This window comes from Apis cerana, linkage group LG5, assembly GCF_029169275.1.
Source record: "Apis cerana isolate GH-2021 linkage group LG5, AcerK_1.0, whole genome shotgun sequence".
Lineage (NCBI taxonomy): Eukaryota > Metazoa > Arthropoda > Insecta > Hymenoptera > Apidae > Apis > Apis cerana.
The window spans coordinates 779,678-801,378 of record NC_083856.1 but is presented as its reverse complement, the minus strand read 5'-3'; the positions used below and the strand labels follow the sequence as shown (position 1 = coordinate 801,378).

Sequence of the window (21,701 nt, the reverse complement as noted above, 5' to 3'; positions counted from 1 at the left end):
AAAATTTTACTATAATTCTAGGGTTCTCAGTATTAAAGATACATCTCTGTATTTATCCCCGCCATCGATTCAATTCCTTTCGTGACTAGCGTTTGTGACAGTCGGCTTAAATTTAATATTAAACAATTTTTATTATAATAATAAATCTATCTTAAAGGTAAGATACTTTCAATTCTTAGAAAATAATTAATTTTCAATGGAATTTTAATTTTTTGCATTTATATATTTGTATTGATAAATTCATTGGTTTTGCTATGTCATTCCAAGTTAACCTCATTTCATTTAGTCTTTTTTAAATTTTTATAATTATTAATTAATAAATAATTAATGAATAAAAAAATTTATTGTAATTATACTTGAAGGTTGTTATTTTTATGTATTTTTATTTAAATATCTTAATATTGAATATAAGGATTATAACCTCAAAACTTTAATATGTATACGATAATATATGTTTATATTTTAATATATTTTATTTAAATATAAATTTTAATAATATATATTTTTTTCAGATGTTTTTAACACGTTCTGAATATGATCATGGTGTTAATACTTTTTCTCCAGAAGGAAGATTATTCCAAGTTGAATATGCTATAGAAGCTATAAAACTTGGTTCCACTGCCATTGGAATTGCAACATCAGAAGGTGTTGTTTTAGTTGTGGAAAAACGTATTACTTCCAGTTTAATGGAACCCACAACTGTAGAAAAAATTGTAGAAATTGATAAACATATTGGATGCGCAGCATCAGGCTTAATAGCTGATTCTAGAACAATGATTGATCGTGCTAGAGTGGAATGTCAAAACCATTGGTTTGTCTATAATGAAAGAATGTCTGTAGAATCAACAGCACAGGCTGTATCAAATCTAGCTATACAATTTGGAGACAGTGATGATGATGGTAGTGCTATGTCAAGACCATTTGGTGTAGCAATGTTATTTGCTGGTATTGATGAAAAAGGACCTCAATTGTATCATATGGATCCTTCTGGTACCTTTGTACAATTTGATGCCAAAGCTATTGGATCAGGAAATGAAGGTGCACAACAAAATCTTCAGGAAGTTTATCATAAGGTAAAATATTTATTGTAATAGATAATATTAATATATATAAATGTTTCATATTTTATATATATGCATATATGAATTCTTGTTTAATATTTTAAATATTTTTTATAATATTTTTATAGTCTATGACACTTCAAGAAGCAATAAAAGCAGCTTTGGTTATATTGAAACAAGTTATGGAAGAGAAACTAAGTGATAATAATATAGAAGTAATGACAATGACACCTGAAAAACTGTTTCATATGTTCACAAAAGCTGAATTACAGGAGGTGATTAAAGATATTGCTTAAAATTTAGAGCACTTAAAACATGTTAATTTTATTGACATGAATATATACATTTATGAACAAGAGAAGTGTGCTATGCAAATGTTGTATATCTGCAAATTATATATACATTTTTCATTTAAAGAATATGGAATTTTTACATGATAAATGATTTTGTACTTTTTCCTTTTCAATTCAGATATGAAAATAGTAAATTGTATATTATATTTTTAATTTTCCATCAAAGAATCCTTGATGTTATTTCCTAATCATTTTTTTGCTCATATTTTTTATATCAATGTGTCTTAATTATTTTTGAATATTATTCAACAATTATTTATTCGTATAAAATATTTTTTTATTATTATTTTTATATTATCATCTTTATGCAAGTGTAATATTTATGCAAATTTCCTTTTTGATTTAGTTAACTGAGAATTTGGTATCTTTGAAAGAAGATTCAATAAGGTCTAGATCCAATACCTCTGGTCCACTTCCACCCGTCCCATCTATATCTATGGATGGATAAAAAAAATTGAAGCTCGTATGTTATTGTTTCCAATTTTCCTTTCATCCTATCTTTTATATTTCTAAAGAGCTAATAGTTAATAAAATATTTTTATAGAGATTTAATTATATGTGTCTTTCCTATTTTAATCATATTAATACTTGCATTTTATATTATATTCCTATATATAAAAATCTTAATTTATTGATATAATTATCTAAGTATGTTTAATTTCTATTCAATATGTTTAACTTTTTAATGGTCATGTTCAAGTTTGATCCAGACACAATAAATTTCATATTTATGAAATGCAAGCCCAAATTGGACAACAATAGATATATTCTTAAGAACGATTTGTTTATTTTGGGCATTAATGCATAACGTTTATATAATATTAAATCAAAATATACTGTTAATCACGTAATAATACTACAATAATAATTGTTTTTAATTTGTTTAAAATACCTAATATATAATATGTTAATATATTGAAATATTTTTGAAAGCCAAAACAAGTACAAAACTTGATATATGATTTATATTGATTGAAATTTATTTATTAAATTATAAATAATCTCGTTGAAATAAAATAAGCGTGAAATAGTTATTTTTATTATATTGCCGTCTTATTTTATCGCCGTCTCGGTTCATTTAACGATCGGTTCATTATAATTTAAGAGATTTATAACTTTTCTAAATAAATCTCAATTGTAAAAATCTGAACAAACAAAAAAATATAATTGGTACAAAAATATCGGCTGAGATTTATTTATTTATTTATTTATTTATTTATTTTTTTATTTAATTACAATCGATAAAACGAAACTATGAAAGGATGAGACAGCAAAATAAGACAAAGATAAAACTGCTTCATTTTCTTTCTGTTTCGTTTTATCTTATATTTATAATTAATAGATAAACTTCAATTTATATTTTTAAATACCAAATTTTCTGTTTCTTTTGACTTTTAAATTTTAATTGTGACTTTCAAAAGTATTTACGAATATATTAATATATTTTTTTCTATTTAATTTCTATTCAAAATATTTAATTAATATTATATTAAATAATATTGTATTATTATTATATAATATTATATAAAACCAAAATATAATATTAATCGTTCAATAATATATATATTGTTTTTAGTCTAAATTTAAATTTTAAATAGACAATTCATTTTGCATATTTATATGCAAATATATTATATCGTATATATTTATTCATTCACAAGAATTTTAAAAATAGTTTATAGCAAAGATAGTTAAATCTAATTATGATCAACTTATTTTAAATATATTAATCTATAAAGAACATTTCAGAAATTTTTATATAAAACATACTAAATAATACTTAATAATATCCCATTAAATGATAATGTTCAAATTTTCCGTAATATAATTAAAATGATATATTTACGATACAACTTAAAATTCATAAAGTTCAAATTTATAAAATTTAATTAAAAAATATTAACATTTAATCAATAATAACTGCTAATATTATACAAAAATCAATTATTTAATTCATTCATTATTGATTAAATTTTCGTAAATAATTTTTATAAGAATATTTATCTTTATAAAATAGGAATATTATATATATAATATTATAATAAATATTATATATATATCATTACATTATAAAAATATTTATACATATAATGTTTATGTTTTATATAAATTGCGATAAAATTTTTTTATCATAATTTCGTGATCTTTTATTTGTGTTTCACACATCCTAAAATTACTGTAAAAATTTCTATACATATTGCGATATATATATCGATTGAAGCGATGAATTTAACTTAATGATTCATATTAGACTGGAAATGATAGAATGATGTTTTAATCTCGTGTCAACCATTGATTTAAATCCATCGCTTGAGTTGATATATACATCGCAATATATTTGCTGCTTAATGTACGTAATCATTCAGATTTGTTATCTAAATAATATGTAAAAAACAGAATCACATAATTAATGAAAAAACAAATACAATGAGAATTATAGATTAAAAAAAAAGGTATAAAAAAAAAAATGAAAACTAAATCTGTTCTGCATGTTCTCGTTTTATCTTCAAAGTAACTATCTCACTGAAAGAAAAATTTCGATAGTGGCGTAACACAGGCTCTTCTAGAGCGAATCGTTGTTGGATTCGCGTCGAACGGAAACGAACGGGACGGATGGTTCGTTTTCGATTAAAAGCTACTCCAGACCTGTGAATGCCTGTATCCGAAATCAATAATTAATTTCGCCCGGTTACCGAGGGACAGACAGAAAGCGAGCCGAGCCGGAAATGGTTCGGAAACTCGCTCGGTTACTGCGATGTTCCGATAAAACGTCCCTTTTTATCCCGTTCTCTCAGTTGCCAGATTATTGGATATTATTCCATTTCAAGCGTTCAATCCCGCTACGATTCGCTCGCTTGGATTCCCATAGGGGATCCTCTGTCGTCCGTTGATTGTTGAAGCCACTTACACGCGTATATGTGCTCACGTGTATTGCAACCGTATGCTTTATATTCTATTTTGAGATGTTGCATTTCTGTCTTTTATTTTTTTGACAAACATAGTTGAGAATAAGTCACATTGAATTAAAATGGAATACTTGATATTTGTATAATTTTGAATTTGAATATTTCGATAATATGATAATATTATAATTTCGATATATTACATTTTGAAAATGAATAGTATTTTGTATCAATTGAATTTTTATGAATAGATATTGGTTAAAAATGAAATAACTTGATTTCAATGAAGATATAGATTATATAATTTGATATTTGAAAATAAAAACACTTTTTTATTTTCAAATAAAAACACATTATGGTTATATTTATATGTTTCACTTAAGTTCTAATACTTGTTAATGCATAAAAAGATTAGTAACTTTTTTATTATTTATAAATGGATGTAATATGAATATTTATTTTAATTTAATAAAGACTATTGTGTTGTTTACTTGTATATGTTTCATTTATATTGATTTTGATATCTAATTAATGCATAACAAGATTAATTTTCATTTATAAATGAATGTGATATGAATATTTTAATTTGATAAAGATTAATATTAACATATTACTACAATGTATTTTTTATTCTCGTATAAAAGTCAATAAAATATTTAAATTAATATTTTTAATTTATACTTTTTATTTAATAAATAGATAAAATTTATTTTTAAAAATAATTTTATTTGAATAATCGATAATTTTAATTATTTATAAAAAATATAAAATTCTGCAATAACTTAGATACTTATTGATTAAATCACTATCATTAAGATTTCAGAGGAATAATTATAATCATATATCATATATTTTTTATTACAATAATTCATTATTTTAAAGCACTACTGCTTGTAAAATATTAATATTCTATTAATATTGATTTTATTTTATAAGAAGAATATTCATCATTTTTATAAATAAATTTTCATCAAAATTTATTTTATAAATCGTCAATTCTTTTTATCTTTCATTAAAATCAATTAAAAACGCTTCTATATACAAAAATCAAAATGAGAAAGATCGGTACTAAAAAACCAATATTTAAAAATTTCCATTTTATTTTAGCAATATTTAAAGAATGAAATTCTAATCATTGCTATTTTATTGGTAAAAGAATGTAATTTTATTATGTTCTATTCAAAAAAATTCGCTTTTATTTTGAAAGAAATATTTAAATATATTTCAAATTAAGATCATTGTTTTTCTATTCCAATTATACAATTGAAACAAAGAGGATACCGGCAACGCCAAAATCCACGAATCTCAAAGAAATCTCAAAATCTATTTTCCAAATCGTCCATTATCTTTATCTCCATTTCAAACCAATTAAAACTCTCCTACACCAATTATATGACAAAATCCAAACAAGAAAGATACCGAAAGGTCAACGTCCAGAAATCTCGAGGAAACTTCCCGATAGCGATACGGGTGCTAAAAGAGCAAAGGAGAAACGGAATTGAAGAAGGGCTGTGCGGGCTAAGGGAAATGGAGTAGAAGGAGAATGAGGAGGACTCCGTAATTAACTACGATGAGCGGTGGGATAGTCCCGTTTGAGTCGGTGAGAATCCCCCGGGACCTGACCCGTCGTATCAGACGCCAAACACTCCCGGCACCGAGTTCGGTCTCGTCCTCGGCCAGCCTCGAACCACGTTCAAGTTTCGCTACGATAATTGCCTTCGCTTCACAGTCGCGCCCCCGACACTCGCGGCATTGGATAAAAGGGACTCCACCCCCGTTCACAGGGAACGAACGAACCTGCGAAGGCACGGGGACGAACGGATGCCGCGGGGGAAACTCGATAATGGCTTTCAGCCTCCGAATTTACGCGATTCAGATCTCCCCGTCACGGAAACTCTTGGATATTCACCTTTCATCGGTTCAACCCCTTTCCATTTTCCTTTATTCTCTACTACGGAGTTTGGAGAACATTGTTCCGTTTCAATTTTCATCACGCGACGATGAGCATTTTTCCTTGTTCGTTGGGAGAAAAAATGTGTATTTTCGAAAATATATATCTTGTTTTTATTTATGATTTTCCATTATTTGAGGAATTATTTGAGTGCATTGTTGTTGTAAAGTTTAAATATTTTTTTATTATTGGTATTGTTTCGTTTTTGTAGAATTTAAATTTATATATGTCAATTTAAAATTTGAAAATTTTGCAAAAAAATAAATAAGATATTTTTCGATGTTTTTGATTTTGTCAATTTTGAAAATTTATTTTCAAAATTATGAAATCAAAAAAAATATTTGATTGTTACTTATTTAAATGATTAATTTTGTGAAACTTAATCTTTGAAAATTTTAATCTTTCTCTATTTATATATGATAGTAATACGTAATATATTTTAAAGAACGTACACTCATAACGTATACATTCACATATATAATTTAATCTCTTAAGAAATAAATTTATTAAAATCAGAGAATAATTATAATTATTTAAACTATGTTTATAAATTAAATAAAATAGAAAATATTAAAAAATATGTTAAAATGTTAAACAGACATATATCATGTATATGACTATTATAATGTAATATTTTTGAAATATATTTTTTAATTAAACAAAAGTTAAATATAACATTACATATAACAATATTTATATTTATATTTAAAGATCAAATTATAATTTATTTTATGTATTTCAATATAATATATAATTACATACATTAATCATAAAATGATTGATAAATTAGATTAATAAATTATTAAAATACAACAATAATTTTATTTTATAAAAAACATTATGAATATATATAAATTATAATAGTTTATATATGCTTATAATTTCTTTTATTAATGAAATATCACTCCATGAGAATGAGATCAATCTTTAAGTAAAATATAAGTGTTATTTTTAATATCTAGCTCGTAATATATAAGATAAAACAAAATTTTAAACCATAAAATAATTAAGTTTTGGTGCTCCATTCCATTATCACATTCTAAAAACATTTCTAAGCGAAATACGAAATATAAAAAAATGATAAAAATTTGAAAGTTGATACTGAAAGAGATTTTCTATCGAAAAATAAGTTGTTTTATGTACAATCCATTATTCTTTATATGCATATAAATTTTTAATAAAGTTAGATTTTTCAAAATTTTAATTTTCCTGTAAGACAATGTATGAAAATTTTTGAAACTATATCATCGTTCAATAAATTGATAATACACTTATTTGAAAAGTAATTTATTTGTTTTAAATTTAATTTTTATTACTTTCACAATCTAATTCAAAACCTAACTACATAATTTATTTATTTATTTATCTTTAAATTTTATCTTTAACATTCTTAAAATATTCTCACAATTTCTAACACGATTAACAAAGATATACATTGGTCTGCAATTAATGAAGAATTTGTCAAATTCGTACTTACTACTGTCAATCATACTTTCTTCTTTAAATCCAAAACTCGTAAATTTCCAACGCGTAAACAAACATCTTATGAAAAATTCATTAACCGCATTCGAGCGTAGCCACATGATCCAATAAAAAAACGAACAAATTTCGCTCGTGTATACATTCCCAGGTACAAGTCACGAATTAATCCCGTCCAAGTGAGAGCAAACCACCGTCTCGAAACGGTTGCTTCCGGTATCCAGGACTTGTAATATTCTACTATGTTCTTCCGGTAATCGTGAGATTTTTTTACTTGCAAAGCGAAACTGACGCGACATGATATAGTGGCGCTCGAGAACCGTGAATGGAATTTATAACAATAATTATGGACGAGGGCGGACCAAGATTTTATTTGTCTCTGTTGACGTGCAATAAATACGATCTAAACGCGATTCGACGATCGTTATACGCTGAAAGTCGCATCGTTCATAACACATATTGCTTTCACTGTAATTCACTCGAGAAATCACTGTACCCTGTTATACAGAAATAAATATGGGATCCGTAAATAACCGTGGATGAAACGTGTGCATAAATTGACAACGACAACATGTCTTTCTTGAAACTTTCCTTTTTGGAGTAACGATATTTTTATTAATGTAAATTAAAATCGAGCAGTATAAACTGGTTTAAGTAATGAAGTATTTCTTTACTTTTTTGTTGGATCGCGTTAATTAATCCGTCTGAAGTGAGAGTTCCTTTGCATAGAAACTTGTTTCACGATCGAAATAGAAATTTATAATAATTTTAAAATAAATTGCATTAATTGGTATAAGATATTGATTGTTGAATAACAATGTGAGAAAATAATAATTAAACATTCAGTTCAGATGAATTACATTTTTCTTTTTTACAAAGAATGTTTAGAATGTTTTATAACGTAGCATCTATTTTGGCTAATAAAATAATAGAGAAAAAATAAATATGTAGAATTTATATCGCCTTATTTTCGTATTATATTTTTGCATTCAAATAATTTTTCATAAAAAAAAACATAATGTAAAAGATTTTAATGATTACATACAATATTCTAGAAATTTATTACTTTATAAATTAACAATTAGATAAGTGTATTTATATCAACGATATTTGATAATGTATCTTTTATAAATACATTTTATATACATTTTAATAACAAATTTTTCAACATTCGGATATTAAGAAAAAATATTAAGTAAAATTTATATAAAAAAATAACTTTATAAATTTAAATTATAATAATAATAATTTTAATAATAAATGTAAATGAAAATTATTATATGAAATTATTATTAAATATTATATAAAAATATAATAAAGATTTATTATTATTATGAAATATTTTGTGTGTAAAAAATGTATATGTATATATATATATATATCTATATATTCCTCTATTTAAAAAAATTTTATTATTGTTTATTTTATATATAAATAAAGTAATAGTAGGAAGATATATTGATAAAATTATCAAACTTTTAGATTTATGATTTAATGTGATATATGTAATATGTATCATGTGATATATGTACTTATTACTACGACATAACGAAAATTTAGATAGTTAATTATTTCTATATTTCATGATATAATACTTACAACACGAAAGTATAATGTACGTAATGTGAATGCTTAAGCATGTTGCATAGAGACTCATTTTTTAAAATTACTTCTATTACTGGTTTTAATAATAATGTTTTAAAATTTTATCGATGTTTCCCAGAACGCTCGAATTAATTCAATTATCATAAACGAGGATAAACTATTTGTTATGAAAAAAAATATAAATATATTCGTCAGTAATATTTATTAATTAATAAAAATATTTAAAATTCCTTATTAGTCCTTGTTAGTTAATGATGTAAATAGAAATAAAGATAAAAAGATTTAAGAAAAGTGAAATTTTTTTTTACTTTAATTTCTTATATTATATTAATGATTGAAAATAAAGAAAATAATACAAGAATTTAAAAAAAAACTAAAGAAATAAGTTTTAAAAATAATAGAATATTGAGATTGAGAGAGAAAGAGAGAGAGATAGATAGATAGATAGATAGAGAGATAGATAGAGAGAGAGAGAGAAGAAATATCTGACTATTTGTTTGGAAAATAAGTGAAAAAGATTTAATATTCAAGTTGCCAAAAATGAATTCACATATTCGAAGCTTATATTCTTGATATTTTTAATATTTTAACGATTAATCATTACAAATTATATTAAAATTACTTCAAGCTGTTAACAACTTTTACTATATACTTTCCAATACTAAATGTCATTTATATCTTTTCAAAATTTTATATCAAAGTTTCCTTAATTTAATAATATAACAATAATATCACGATAATTTTAATTATATTGTTTTCTAATTTGTATTATTCCTAATATTGTTAACTTACAAATAAAGCACGATAAAGGGAATTAAATGTTATATTTTTCTATTTATTTAAAGAAAATTTTAAATGTTGGCATTAGAGAAATTCTTTCTTATATTGGAATAATTGAAATGTGAAACTCCGAAAGAAACAACGAAAAAAAAAAAAGAAATATGATAGGAAAGAGGAAAAAAAGGACGAAGGCACTTTCCTCCTATTACCGAAGCGCCGCCTATAGAAAACCGGAAGTACGCGAGATCTCGATGCAGGAAGAAGTCGATGCCAACTTGTACAGCTATAATTTACGCATGGTGGAATCGTCGCGATTTTTTTCACTTTCACAAAAGCAGCCGTTCATACGCTATCTAATAAGACCGGCCGTTTATACACTTTCATATACGGTTATGTATTCTTTGTAATTTCCAGTTTCCGTATAACATAACTTTTTACATAACCGAAAAGAAGAAACACTCACTGACGTCGAGTTAGTTATTCCGAGAACCGGTGCAATTCATTTATTAGTATAGGTTCGAGCGTTAATTAAATCGGAGATATCCATGCTTTCGCGACTCCTTTTCCCGGTTTATTCGATTAAAAATTAAAATTTTCCCGATTGATGGATAATTTCATTTACATCTTTATCAGATTTTTCTGTTGAGCAAATCCATGAAATTTGAAGTTAATGGATATGTTGAATTTCGAAGATAATTATTTGATTTTTTAATTTCTGTTTCAAAAAATTTCTATTTCCTATTTGAAATTGATTTCGAATGTAATTTTTATATTTATCGTATATAATTATCAAAAAAATCGATAATTTATTTTCATGTTCTTTAACTGTTTAAATAGTATAAAAATTTTAGAAGTTTAAGAAATTTTAAAAATTTTTTGGAATAATTTAAATCTTAATTTAAATAATTTAAATTCCAAAATCATTATAATTTCTATAAAATTCTTAATTTTAATATAAATATGTATATGATTTGTATTTAATTTTGCAGAGATTTATTTATTTCAAATGGTTAACTTGAACGATCAATGAAATTAATAAATCTGTATAAAATATTAACATAAAAATTTTGTATATGGATATTGAAATCATTTGCTATTATTTTTTGTTTATATTAAAGCATTTTTTTTTAAGTAAAAGCAAAATCTTTAATTATTTTTTCGATATTTTAATACAATTTTTTATTGTGATATTTAATTTTGTATGTTTCTGTCATTATTTTTTTTCGTATTATTTCAAATACATGTAAATAGGAATAAAAAATAACTAAATAATTCAAATTTATTGAGTTTACAATTATTCTGATTTTCCAACTGAAGAATAATCATATTTTAATATTAATGACACGTAGAATTCTCATTCATCAAGGATTACGCAAAAGAAGACTACATTCCATATCAAATTCGAAGAAAATCCACTGACGTTTTCAAACTCGTACGATTCGTGTATGAATTCAGAAGAATATCCGTAGGACGTAGCAGCCGGGGAGAAAGTAATGTTTTCATGAACATATATACACAAGCTTATTTAATTGCACCGCGAAACGATTAAGATTTACTTGAGATCGAAAGTGCGCCCGGAAGTAGCCGAACGTTGAATGTTTCATCTTTTTTTTCCTCCTCTTTTCTCTTCGATCTTTCCGTGTCCGGTGATTAAAGATTTTTCGAGACCCCATAATCAGTTAATTCATCACTGTTCTTAATGTTGAAATAATTCGATCAAGATTAATTATTTATTGCTGAAATTATTAAGACATAATTCTCGTATTAGTAAATTAAAATTGGAGTTATGATTTAAATTATTTTGATTATTTTTTTCTTAATTTAAATTAATATCATTATGATTTTAGAATTTTTTTTTAATCTATATGTATATTTTTCTTTGAAATTAGATTATTTAGATTGTTTAGAAAATGATGATTGATTAAATAAATGATACCTATTAATATAAATTCTTTTTAATTTAAATTTAAATTAATATTATTATTATTCTAATTTTTTATACATTTTTTGGAATTTTTTTAATTTTGAGAAAAATTGATTTTTTGAGAAAATGATATTGATATTATTAATATTACATATGGAATAAAATATCATTAATATTTGAATCTTTTTGATATTTTGTTTCTAAATTAAAAAATTATTGATATTAATGCTATTTTGATATTGTTTTGATATTATTTTACAAAACAATAAATTCACGAAAATATAAAAATAAATATATCTAAGAATCTTTTTTAAATAATCGAATCATCTTTCCATGCTCTTTCATCGAGTGAAAGAGATGTTTATGTAACAATTCTTTCTTCTTGGCTCTTGATGATTTTTTATACTGTACTTATCTAGTTGATCGTAATGTGAAAAGGGAAATTTTGCAAAAGTGAAACTTATCGTGAGGACAAGATTTCCGGTAAAATCATCATGAATCGAGAAAGCGTTGATTCTTTAACGCGTTCGTGCAAAATTTTTTTAATTCTTTCTACGGGAAAATGCGTGAAAATCTTACGTATTGAGAAAAAAAATTGAGAAATATTGTTATAATATAAAAATAATTCTTTTCTTTAATTATTTCGTTAATTAAAATTAAAAACTAACATTGTAAAAATTTTTTTAATATTACCAAAAATATTCTTTTTGTTATTATTGTCTGTTCTTAAAAACGGATCATCACTTTTATTCCTTGAAAAAGTTTTTTACCTGACAATCCTTTAATTTTTGAATTTTTTTTTTAAATTTCAACTAAAAATTAATAAGAGTACAATCTAAATTACGATTTAGTCATATAATTAAATATTCGTTTAATATTGTACTGTAATAATATCGTAATATTATGGAATACTAGCATTAAAATCTATATAAAAATCTATATAAAAATAGTGAAAGGAAAAATAAAGTTTATAAATGACAATAATTCTTAAAATTCTTTAGAAGATAAAAAATTGATATAATTTTTAAGTAATGGAAAAATAATAATTGAATAATTAAATAATAAAATGCATAACTCGTAGAACTGTTAAAAAATTCGTGAAAGAGGAAGAAAATAAAATTCAATCGTGTAAGATGATAGACGAGTATTTATTAAAAATCTTTGATATAAAAAGACACCATTTCGCTTGGGTATCTTAACTTAAATTAGGTACAAGAGTAGTTCGCCAGTACGAAATTATAATTTCTCGGTGGCGTTTATTTTACATCGGCTAATTTACGTAAAGTTCTCTTAAACGCCGGTGTTAATGCTTTCTTTGGAACAGCTTAAGGAAAAAAAAAAAAAAAGAAAAAAATACGACACGTACATTTAAATTTTTATACAATGGTGATCATACTTGTCTCCATTCTCTTTGTCTTATTTAGTCTTTTAAATTCACCTAATTTTTTTAAATAAAGTTGTGCAATCTTATTGAACGTTGAAAGTAGTTGAAAGTAGAAAGAACATTGTTTAGATCTTAACATTCATTATTACATAAACGAGATGGATTTCAAGAATTTATTGGAATTATATTTCAATGATAGAAAATATTGGCTGAAATCTAAAAAGAAAAATTATTTTTTTCATATCTATTTGAAATCCATTTCTTTAATTCAAAGAAAATATCGAAAGCAGATTACTCGCGCACAAATTTTAGCGCAAAATTACTATGACCAAACATTGACGCTGTCACCAAGAAATCGTTAATATCATTCAATTACACAAACAGCTTCTTAAATTATATAAATCTGAAAGACACGTTACGCTCAAGAAAAGCACTAACTACAGAAAATCAAGAAATGTTTTACCTCGTTCTCTCCGTATGAAGATACACGCAATGGTGTATCTTCAACATACTATCGCTATTATGCAAGACAACGAGTTTCATCTCGATATTTCCTTATTCCTTTTTTGGATAATAAAAAAAAAGGAAGCGCTAAAAAAAAAAAAGAAGAAGATTATTGAAACCTTCGTTAAATTTCATCGACGGTTTTTCTTCGTTATCATTACGTTCGCGAAAAGAGAGAAAGAGACAATTGCCCAGAGATCCAGCAGCGCGTATATTAAAAATTTTAACATATCGAAGAAACCGTCTCGATCACTCGAAGAAATCAACGATGATGATATCCGCCTCCGTCTCCATACCCAGAAATACCTTCGTAACCGCCTCCTCCGTAACCTCCGCCCCCATGTCCTTCGTGTATCGGCACTGGTACAGGTACCTTGACCGGAACCGGTACTTCCTTCTCCACAGGTACAGGTACTTCCTTTTCTACGATATATGGTTTGTCCACAGGTACTTTGACAGGATACGGGACAGGTTTTGGGACCGGGACTGGTACAGGTTTTTGTACAGGGTACGGTTGAGGGACAGGTACTTTGACAGGTACTGGATAAGGTTTCTCTACTGGCACGGGATAAGGTTTGTCCACAGGTACCTTAACTTCGTACGGTACAGGTTTATCGACCGGTACTGGGTACGGTTTCTCGACGGTGACTGGATACGGTTTAGGCACGGTGACCGGGTACGGTTTGTCCACTGGTACCTTAACTTCGTATGGCACCGGTTTCTCGACCGGATACGGTTGCGGTACAGGAACTTTGACCTTCACTGGGAACGGCACGTGCTTCTCTACAGTATACGGCTGAGGTACAGGCACCTTAACCGGTACAGGTATGTGCTTCTCCACGGTGTACGGTTGTGGGACCAATACCTTTACCTCGTACGGCTTGTCCACAGGTACTTTGACCTCGTAAGGTACCTTCTTCTCAACGGTGTAAGGCTGGGGCACGTGTACAGGCACCTTCACGAACACCTTCACGGGATATGGAACGTGCTTTTCCACAGTGTACGGCTGTGGTACACCGACCTTCACTTCGTACGGGACATGCTTCTCCACGAGGTAGGGCACGTGCTTCGTCACCTCGTAAGGGACCGGTACTTTTTTCACCACGGTCACAGCCTTCACTTCCTCGTGATGTTCGTAGCCACCGCCTCCGCCCAGGTCACCGCCTCCGCCACCACCACCCAGATCACCGTAGCTACCGTGCAATCCTCGCTTCTCCGTCTTCTTCTCCGTTGACTCGGATACAGAGTCCTTTGGCGATACACTCTCTTCCGCTGCTTTACTCTTCTCGGTGCAGCTCACTTGCGTGGCCAATGCCACTAAGACGATGGCGAGCTGCGAGGTGAAAGTTGAGATTGATTAAACTTATTCGATCGAATGATATACGATTGTTTTATTTGTGGAATTGTTTCCGTGAAAGTTTATAGGGGAAATGGTTTGTGAGATTTTAAACTTGTGTAACTTATTATGGGTAGATTAGTTTTTTCGTTAGTGAATTTGAAAAATTTTTTATAAATAATTTTTATAAATATCTCGATATCAGTGAAAGATAATTAAATTTTTTTTTTCATTCTGACATTTGAATTTTAGGTAAAACAAATTAATAATTTCTTTTCTGACCAAAAATTTTCTTCCTTGTTATACGCATAATTCAATATATCGTAACTGTTTAAAATAATTAAGTTAATTGCCTGTCAAAAAATTAATTATTAGAATTAACACTTTAAATTTAAATCACTGATTACTTTAGAAAAAATCAATTTTATTATTTTATTTATTAAAATAATGTTGAAATAATAATGACACTCAGCGAAACCAGCTTTAACACTTGTAAAATTCGTCTACTCAAACAAGCACGATACAAACTTCTCTCTTAAGTGATTCTCGCGGAAACTAAAGTCGCTTACCTTGATATCCATCGTTGAGTTCGCGTATGTTTTGATGTGGCGTATAACCACTAACTGAACCGCTTCGTTTTCTAGACTGAGCCTTATATACTCCGCGGCATAATAGCTCAGTTACTTTCGCTGCACCTCATCGTCCGTATTATACTTGTACGTCTCGTTTTGCATTTGCAAAAACGTGTTCAAGCCAGTGCCGGGATAGCGTACGGGAAATTGTGCGAGCCCACCTCTAATCGCGTGGTGATCTACCACTATTTGATCGCAATCCATGGAAACTGTTCCATTAGATAGCTTTTAGGATAACGCACAAATACAATGGACAGGTATTCTATTCATTGTTTTATGAATATGTTTCATGAATAATTAGCAAATGTACGCATAATTGTACGCATTGTAATATAGTTGTGATATTTATTTTATTCAATAATAATAATAATTTTATAGTTTGAGTAATTTCATATTTCCATTATGCATTTCTTTAATTTTTATTTAATGAATTTAATTTGTTTTCAAGTTTTTGTTTAATATATTCGATCAGATTAAATAATTGGATATAATTTTATAATAAAATTATATTAGATATTATAATAGATATAATTTGTAATAAATCAAATTAGATTTCTTAGCATATTAAATTTTGAAAAATATTTTGAATACGAAAAATTAAAATAAAAATTTGTTTTCGTTTGAACTAAAAATAATTGTTAATGTTAATATAATTTTGATTATATTAACATTCTTTTAAATTTTAAAAAATTTAATGATTATTTAAGCATTTGTCGTTTAAACAATTATGAAAGAAGGAAATTTAATTTATAATAATTTATAGTGTAGTATCATATAAAAATATTATAAGTATTATAAGTAATTGAGTATTTAATAATTTTTATATTCTTTTTAAAATTTATGTAATTACAATAATGAAGTAAAGTGCATAGTAATATATTATATATATATAGTAATACATTATATTATACCTGTCATTTAGTCATGTTATGGAATCATATTTGATATATATTTATTATTTAAACAATATTTGGAGCATTAAATAAGAATTAATTCGCTAAAGCAAATTAAATATTTGTATGATAAATCGAAGTTTCATCATTTTTTTGAATTATAATGTGAAATTAAAACTACTGCAGAACAATATTTGCCGTCTGGAAAATTGAATTAAATCAAGTAAATGTTTCATTACTGATCTTGATGTTAAATTTGCCTTTAGCTATTATATTATATTAGTTAATTATTAGTTGTTATTATGTATATATCAATTAATATTTTATCGATATGTCAATATTTATGATTGTTAAATCTACAATTTTTTTCCTGAATAAATTTATTTATAATTATTTTTTCGTAATTGCATGTTTAAATATAAATATAGGAATAGTGATGTAGTAGATATATTAAATGGTTTAAATTTGTTTTTAATTTAATTCTTATACATTTTTATATTTAATAACTTTAAATAAAAAAAAAAATATTTAATTAGAAAATTTTATCTCTATTTGAAAAAATAATACATTTTTGTGCGGGATTTTAAAATAAAAATTTGTATTTACATAATATATTCGTTATAATATTTAGTTATAATATTTAGTAAATTTATATATATGTTTTGTGCATGAATAAAATAATAACAATATAATAATATATTTCGATTTATTTTATATAAATATACATACATATAAAAAGTAAAAAAACATATATTCAATTAATACGAATTAAATTCCATATTATCCTCACATATAAGATTTCATATTATAATAATAAATTAATGTTGTAAATTTTTTTGTATTTATAAACAATAAAAAATTTCTTAATTTTTCAAAAATGCTTTTTCAAAATGTTATAAAAAACTAAATATATTTAAAATCCGTTTATCGCTGATCTCATGCCATTTTTTCCTCTCTGATACAAAATATTTGTATTTACATAATATATTCGTTATAATATTTAGTTATAATATTTAGTAAATTTATATATATGTTTTGTGCATGAATAAAATAATAACAATATAATAATATATTTCGATTTATTTTATATAAATATACATACATATAAAAAGTAAAAAAACATATATTCAATTAATACGAATTAAATTCCATATTATCCTCACATATAAGATTTCATATTATAATAATAAATTAATGTTGTAAATTTTTTTGTATTTATAAACAATAAAAAATTTCTTAATTTTTCAAAAATGCTTTTTCAAAATGTTATAAAAAACTAAATATATTTAAAATCCGTTTATCGCTGATCTCATGCCATTTTTTCCTCTCTGATACAAAATATTCCATTACAAAATCATATAGATATCATTTTAATATTTATTTTATTAGAAAATTCCAACAGGTAAATTCCATATTATCTTTTCCTTTATTATTTGAATAAATATTGCAAAATAAACAATTCGCAATAAATTATCAAATAATTCGATTATGATTTTTCATTTTTCATTCGTTTCACATTTGCGTTTTAAAAAATCATATAAATCTCGCATCCACGCATATGATAAGAATTACAGTTTAAATTTAAATGACATATTTAAGTGACATATTTTCACGAGCATGTATATATCTCATATGTTTCTGATTATTTAAGTCAGTTGTAATGAAATGTGATTATTATTACGTGGCGGACTATGTCGCGAATCAAATTGAAGGAAGTTGATGTTCACGCAAGCGTGATTCGACCGAGACTGGTAACACGATTTCTTCGTTTCCGTTCACCATGAAAATCAAGAATGTATCGACTCCTCGTATATTTTCTTGCAATCGACCATACTTTCGCACGGTTGGTCATCAGTGAGAGTAACTAACTTACGATGGAACTAATTTTACACAGTTGTATCTTAATGTATCGTAAATTGAATAGCAAATCATCGATGCAGCTGTGATCTAGCACCTGTTTTGATAATTACACGATATGTAACGTGGAAAATTTTCTTTTTTCCTATTCAAGATGATTGGAAAAACAGAAATTTCCGAATACCTTTGGAATTAATGAGAAAATTTTAAAAAATTAAATTTTATTTTCTATACTTTCTAATATTCGATAATTTCTGTAACAAATAAATTGCAAAATTATTATTAATTATTATTATTATATATGTAAATTTTAAAGGCTTATTTTTACAAGAATTTTAAAGGAAGTATAATAAAATATAGAAAATATAATAAATAAAATATTTAAAATTTTCTAGTAAATTTCTAGTGAATTTCATTTTTAATCATCACAATTTGAACAAATTTTTCCAAAAACATCTAATCAAAATATTATAAATTGAAATTAAATTTAAATTCAGATAGAAAAAAAATGAAGAAAAATAGATCATCATTATTTTGGTATTAATATTGTTTTGAAATTTTAGTCCTTATCTAAAATTTTCGATATTATTCAATTTCTAATTTCTATAATTTTCTATAATTTTACAAAATTTTAAATTTGGAATATAAATAAGCAAATAAATAAAGATCATATAAATTTATTAAATTTAAAAATTTTTGGAAAAAAATAAAAAAATAAAAAGATTCTATGCTAAAATAAAAGATATTTGGATATTTAGATATTAATATAAAGATTAAAAAAGTATGAATTGTGATAATTTCACAGAAAAGATGTATTGCAATTCTCTCAAAAAACCTTTCGATTAATATTTTTTACAAATAAAAAGGAAATTTTTAATAAATGAAAATATATTTGATTCAACAACAAAATTTTTAAAGATGAAAAACTTTTTCGCCTTTTTAACTTACTTTTTATTGTTATGAAAAAAATATATTTTTTTATTTACATCGTGATTATTACATTTAAATGTTTTGAATCAGTTTTATAAAATCAAAATAGATATTTAAAAAATAGATTAAAGTTCTATTATTTGAGAATAAAAATTCTAAAAGTTCTTTCTTATTGATAAATCACAAGTTTATTCATTTTAAATATATGTTTGGGGAATTTTATTCATCAAAAATTGTTAAATGAACGATTCAAAATCAATTTTTTAGGATTATATAAGAATTGACATTTTTATTTAATTTCTTAACTTCCAGATTTATATCAATTTATATTAATTAAATTGACATAAGAAATTAAAAAACACCATAGCAACTTTTTTTATAATAATAATGAATGGATCATAAAAATTATTATTTTGAAAAACGAGTTTCTAAGAGTTTAAGAAAAAACTTTTATCTAATGAAAATTCTTTCTCCAAAAATCTATCGGAATAAATAAAAAATACTATTAATAGTATTAATAAAATTAATAAAATTAATTATTAATATTAATAAAATTAAAATCCGTAAAACAATAGTATAATTCTCAAAAATTATAAGAAAATCTAATATAAATAAAAAAAAATATTTTCAAATTTTAAAAATTTTAAATTTTTATGCCAAAATAATATATATATATATCATAAACATCATTCGTTAATCTGCGTATAACCTCTTATCTTCGAATAGCGTTAATTCAAAGCATAGTTTCGCGCACGCGGTGCGTCGATCTATTCGCAAAGGGTGGCCATTAGGCGCGTGTAATTGCCGCAGAAAATCCAAGCAAAGCTCGCCGGTTGCTTCGCATGCGGAATACCTAATGCCGTATGTTAATACGGTCGCATGCGCCACTACCATTTTGATCTTGCCGCGAGATAGAACGGCAATTTTTAACGATTAATACCGTGCACAAGCATCCAACTCGTTGCTATCACCGTAAATACTCGTTACGGAGGCCTGCCTCCTTATTCGCGCGATTTTCAATAAATATCATCGACCTCCCGTTACATCTTTCCTTTCATGAATCGTTGTTTCATACGAGAACATGACGATCGATCGAACGATAGATAAACTGCATTGCTTTTTCTTTTTTTTCATTTATGTAATTAAATTTAATTCTTTTATGGAATTTTTCTTGTCTTATTTTTTGATGTGGAAAATAGTGTTGTCATCTTAGATACGATCTTAGCTTTCATTGGGAATTATTTATTAATATATATTAATGTTAATATGAATTATATATTAATGTTAAACATTGTTTGTGAAACAATTTATCCGTTGAAGTATTTATCTGTCAGCATTTCCAGCTACAATTCTAGAATTATATTTTGATGAAAGTATTCTATTTTGTAATTCTAACTACGCAACTAGAAATGCAACTCTCATGTAAACGATAGAGTTGATAAATATTACATAATAAAACAAGATCTGAATTTCAAGTATTCTCATATTTATCATTTATTCATGTTTCTCTTTATATTATATATTTATGCAATAATAATATATATATATATAATTTATATATTATGTATTTAAAAATGTATTATATTACGATAGCATTAATATTTTATGACATAGTTAAGGGCGAGTATCTCATCTAGTTATATATGTATGAATCTTGATCTTATTATTTGTTATTGCTAAAGAAATTTTTGGCATAACAATTTTAGAAAGGAACCATATATTGATTCATTCTCGAAATTTATATATTTAAAACTTTTTTTATCATAAAATTAAAGTTTTAACACTCTTTTCATTATCATTTATTATCATCTGATTGAATGATTTGTAATGAATATGAGTTTTAATATATTCTATATAATAATCCATAAAACAATTCTGAGAGATCATATTTATCTTGATATATAAATAATATATAAAAGAATAATTATTATAGAAATTATCTAACTTTTGTTTTATTTAATACATTGTCATATAATGAATAGCTATTTTTATTTTATTATATTTGTATTATAATAAAAATATTTTATTGTTTATTTTCTTGTAAAATTAAGTTAGAAAAATTATTTTTTTTTATTGTTGATGATATAGAGAAAAGGCTGAGAGAATAGT

The 21,701-nt window shown here is 25.1% G+C and overlaps 2 protein-coding genes across 2 annotated transcripts; one reads left to right on the top strand and one right to left on the bottom strand.

Moving 5' to 3' along the window:
• Positions 1–21: 21 nt before the first annotated feature.
• On the top strand, positions 22–1,548 carry LOC108001410 (proteasome subunit alpha type-5). The gene is made up of 3 exons (XM_017062406.3): positions 22–157; positions 513–1,073; positions 1,190–1,548. The coding sequence occupies exons 2-3, from the start codon at positions 513–515 to the stop codon at positions 1,355–1,357; spliced, it is 729 nt and encodes a 242-aa protein (XP_016917895.1). The 5' UTR covers positions 22–157; the 3' UTR covers positions 1,358–1,548.
• An 11,637-nt stretch (positions 1,549–13,185) lies between these two features.
• LOC108001301 (uncharacterized) lies at positions 13,186–16,005 on the bottom strand. The gene is made up of 2 exons (XM_017062250.3): positions 15,850–16,005; positions 13,186–15,277 (listed from the first exon to the last, which is right to left on the bottom strand). Exons 1-2 carry the CDS (start codon positions 15,859–15,861, stop codon positions 14,207–14,209), a joined length of 1,083 nt encoding a protein of 360 aa, XP_016917739.1. The 5' UTR covers positions 15,862–16,005; the 3' UTR covers positions 13,186–14,206.
• Between the last annotated feature and the right edge of the window lie 5,696 nt (positions 16,006–21,701).

Excerpts from the sequence above, each read along its gene's own strand:
- LOC108001410 (XM_017062406.3), top strand. The coding sequence starts at position 513 with ATGTTTTTAACACGTTCTGAATATGATCATGGTGTTAATACTTTTTCT. Across the intron at positions 1,074-1,189 it reads TTCAGGAAGTTTATCATAAG|TCTATGACACTTCAAGAAGC; the intron begins GTAAAATATTTA and ends ATATTTTTATAG.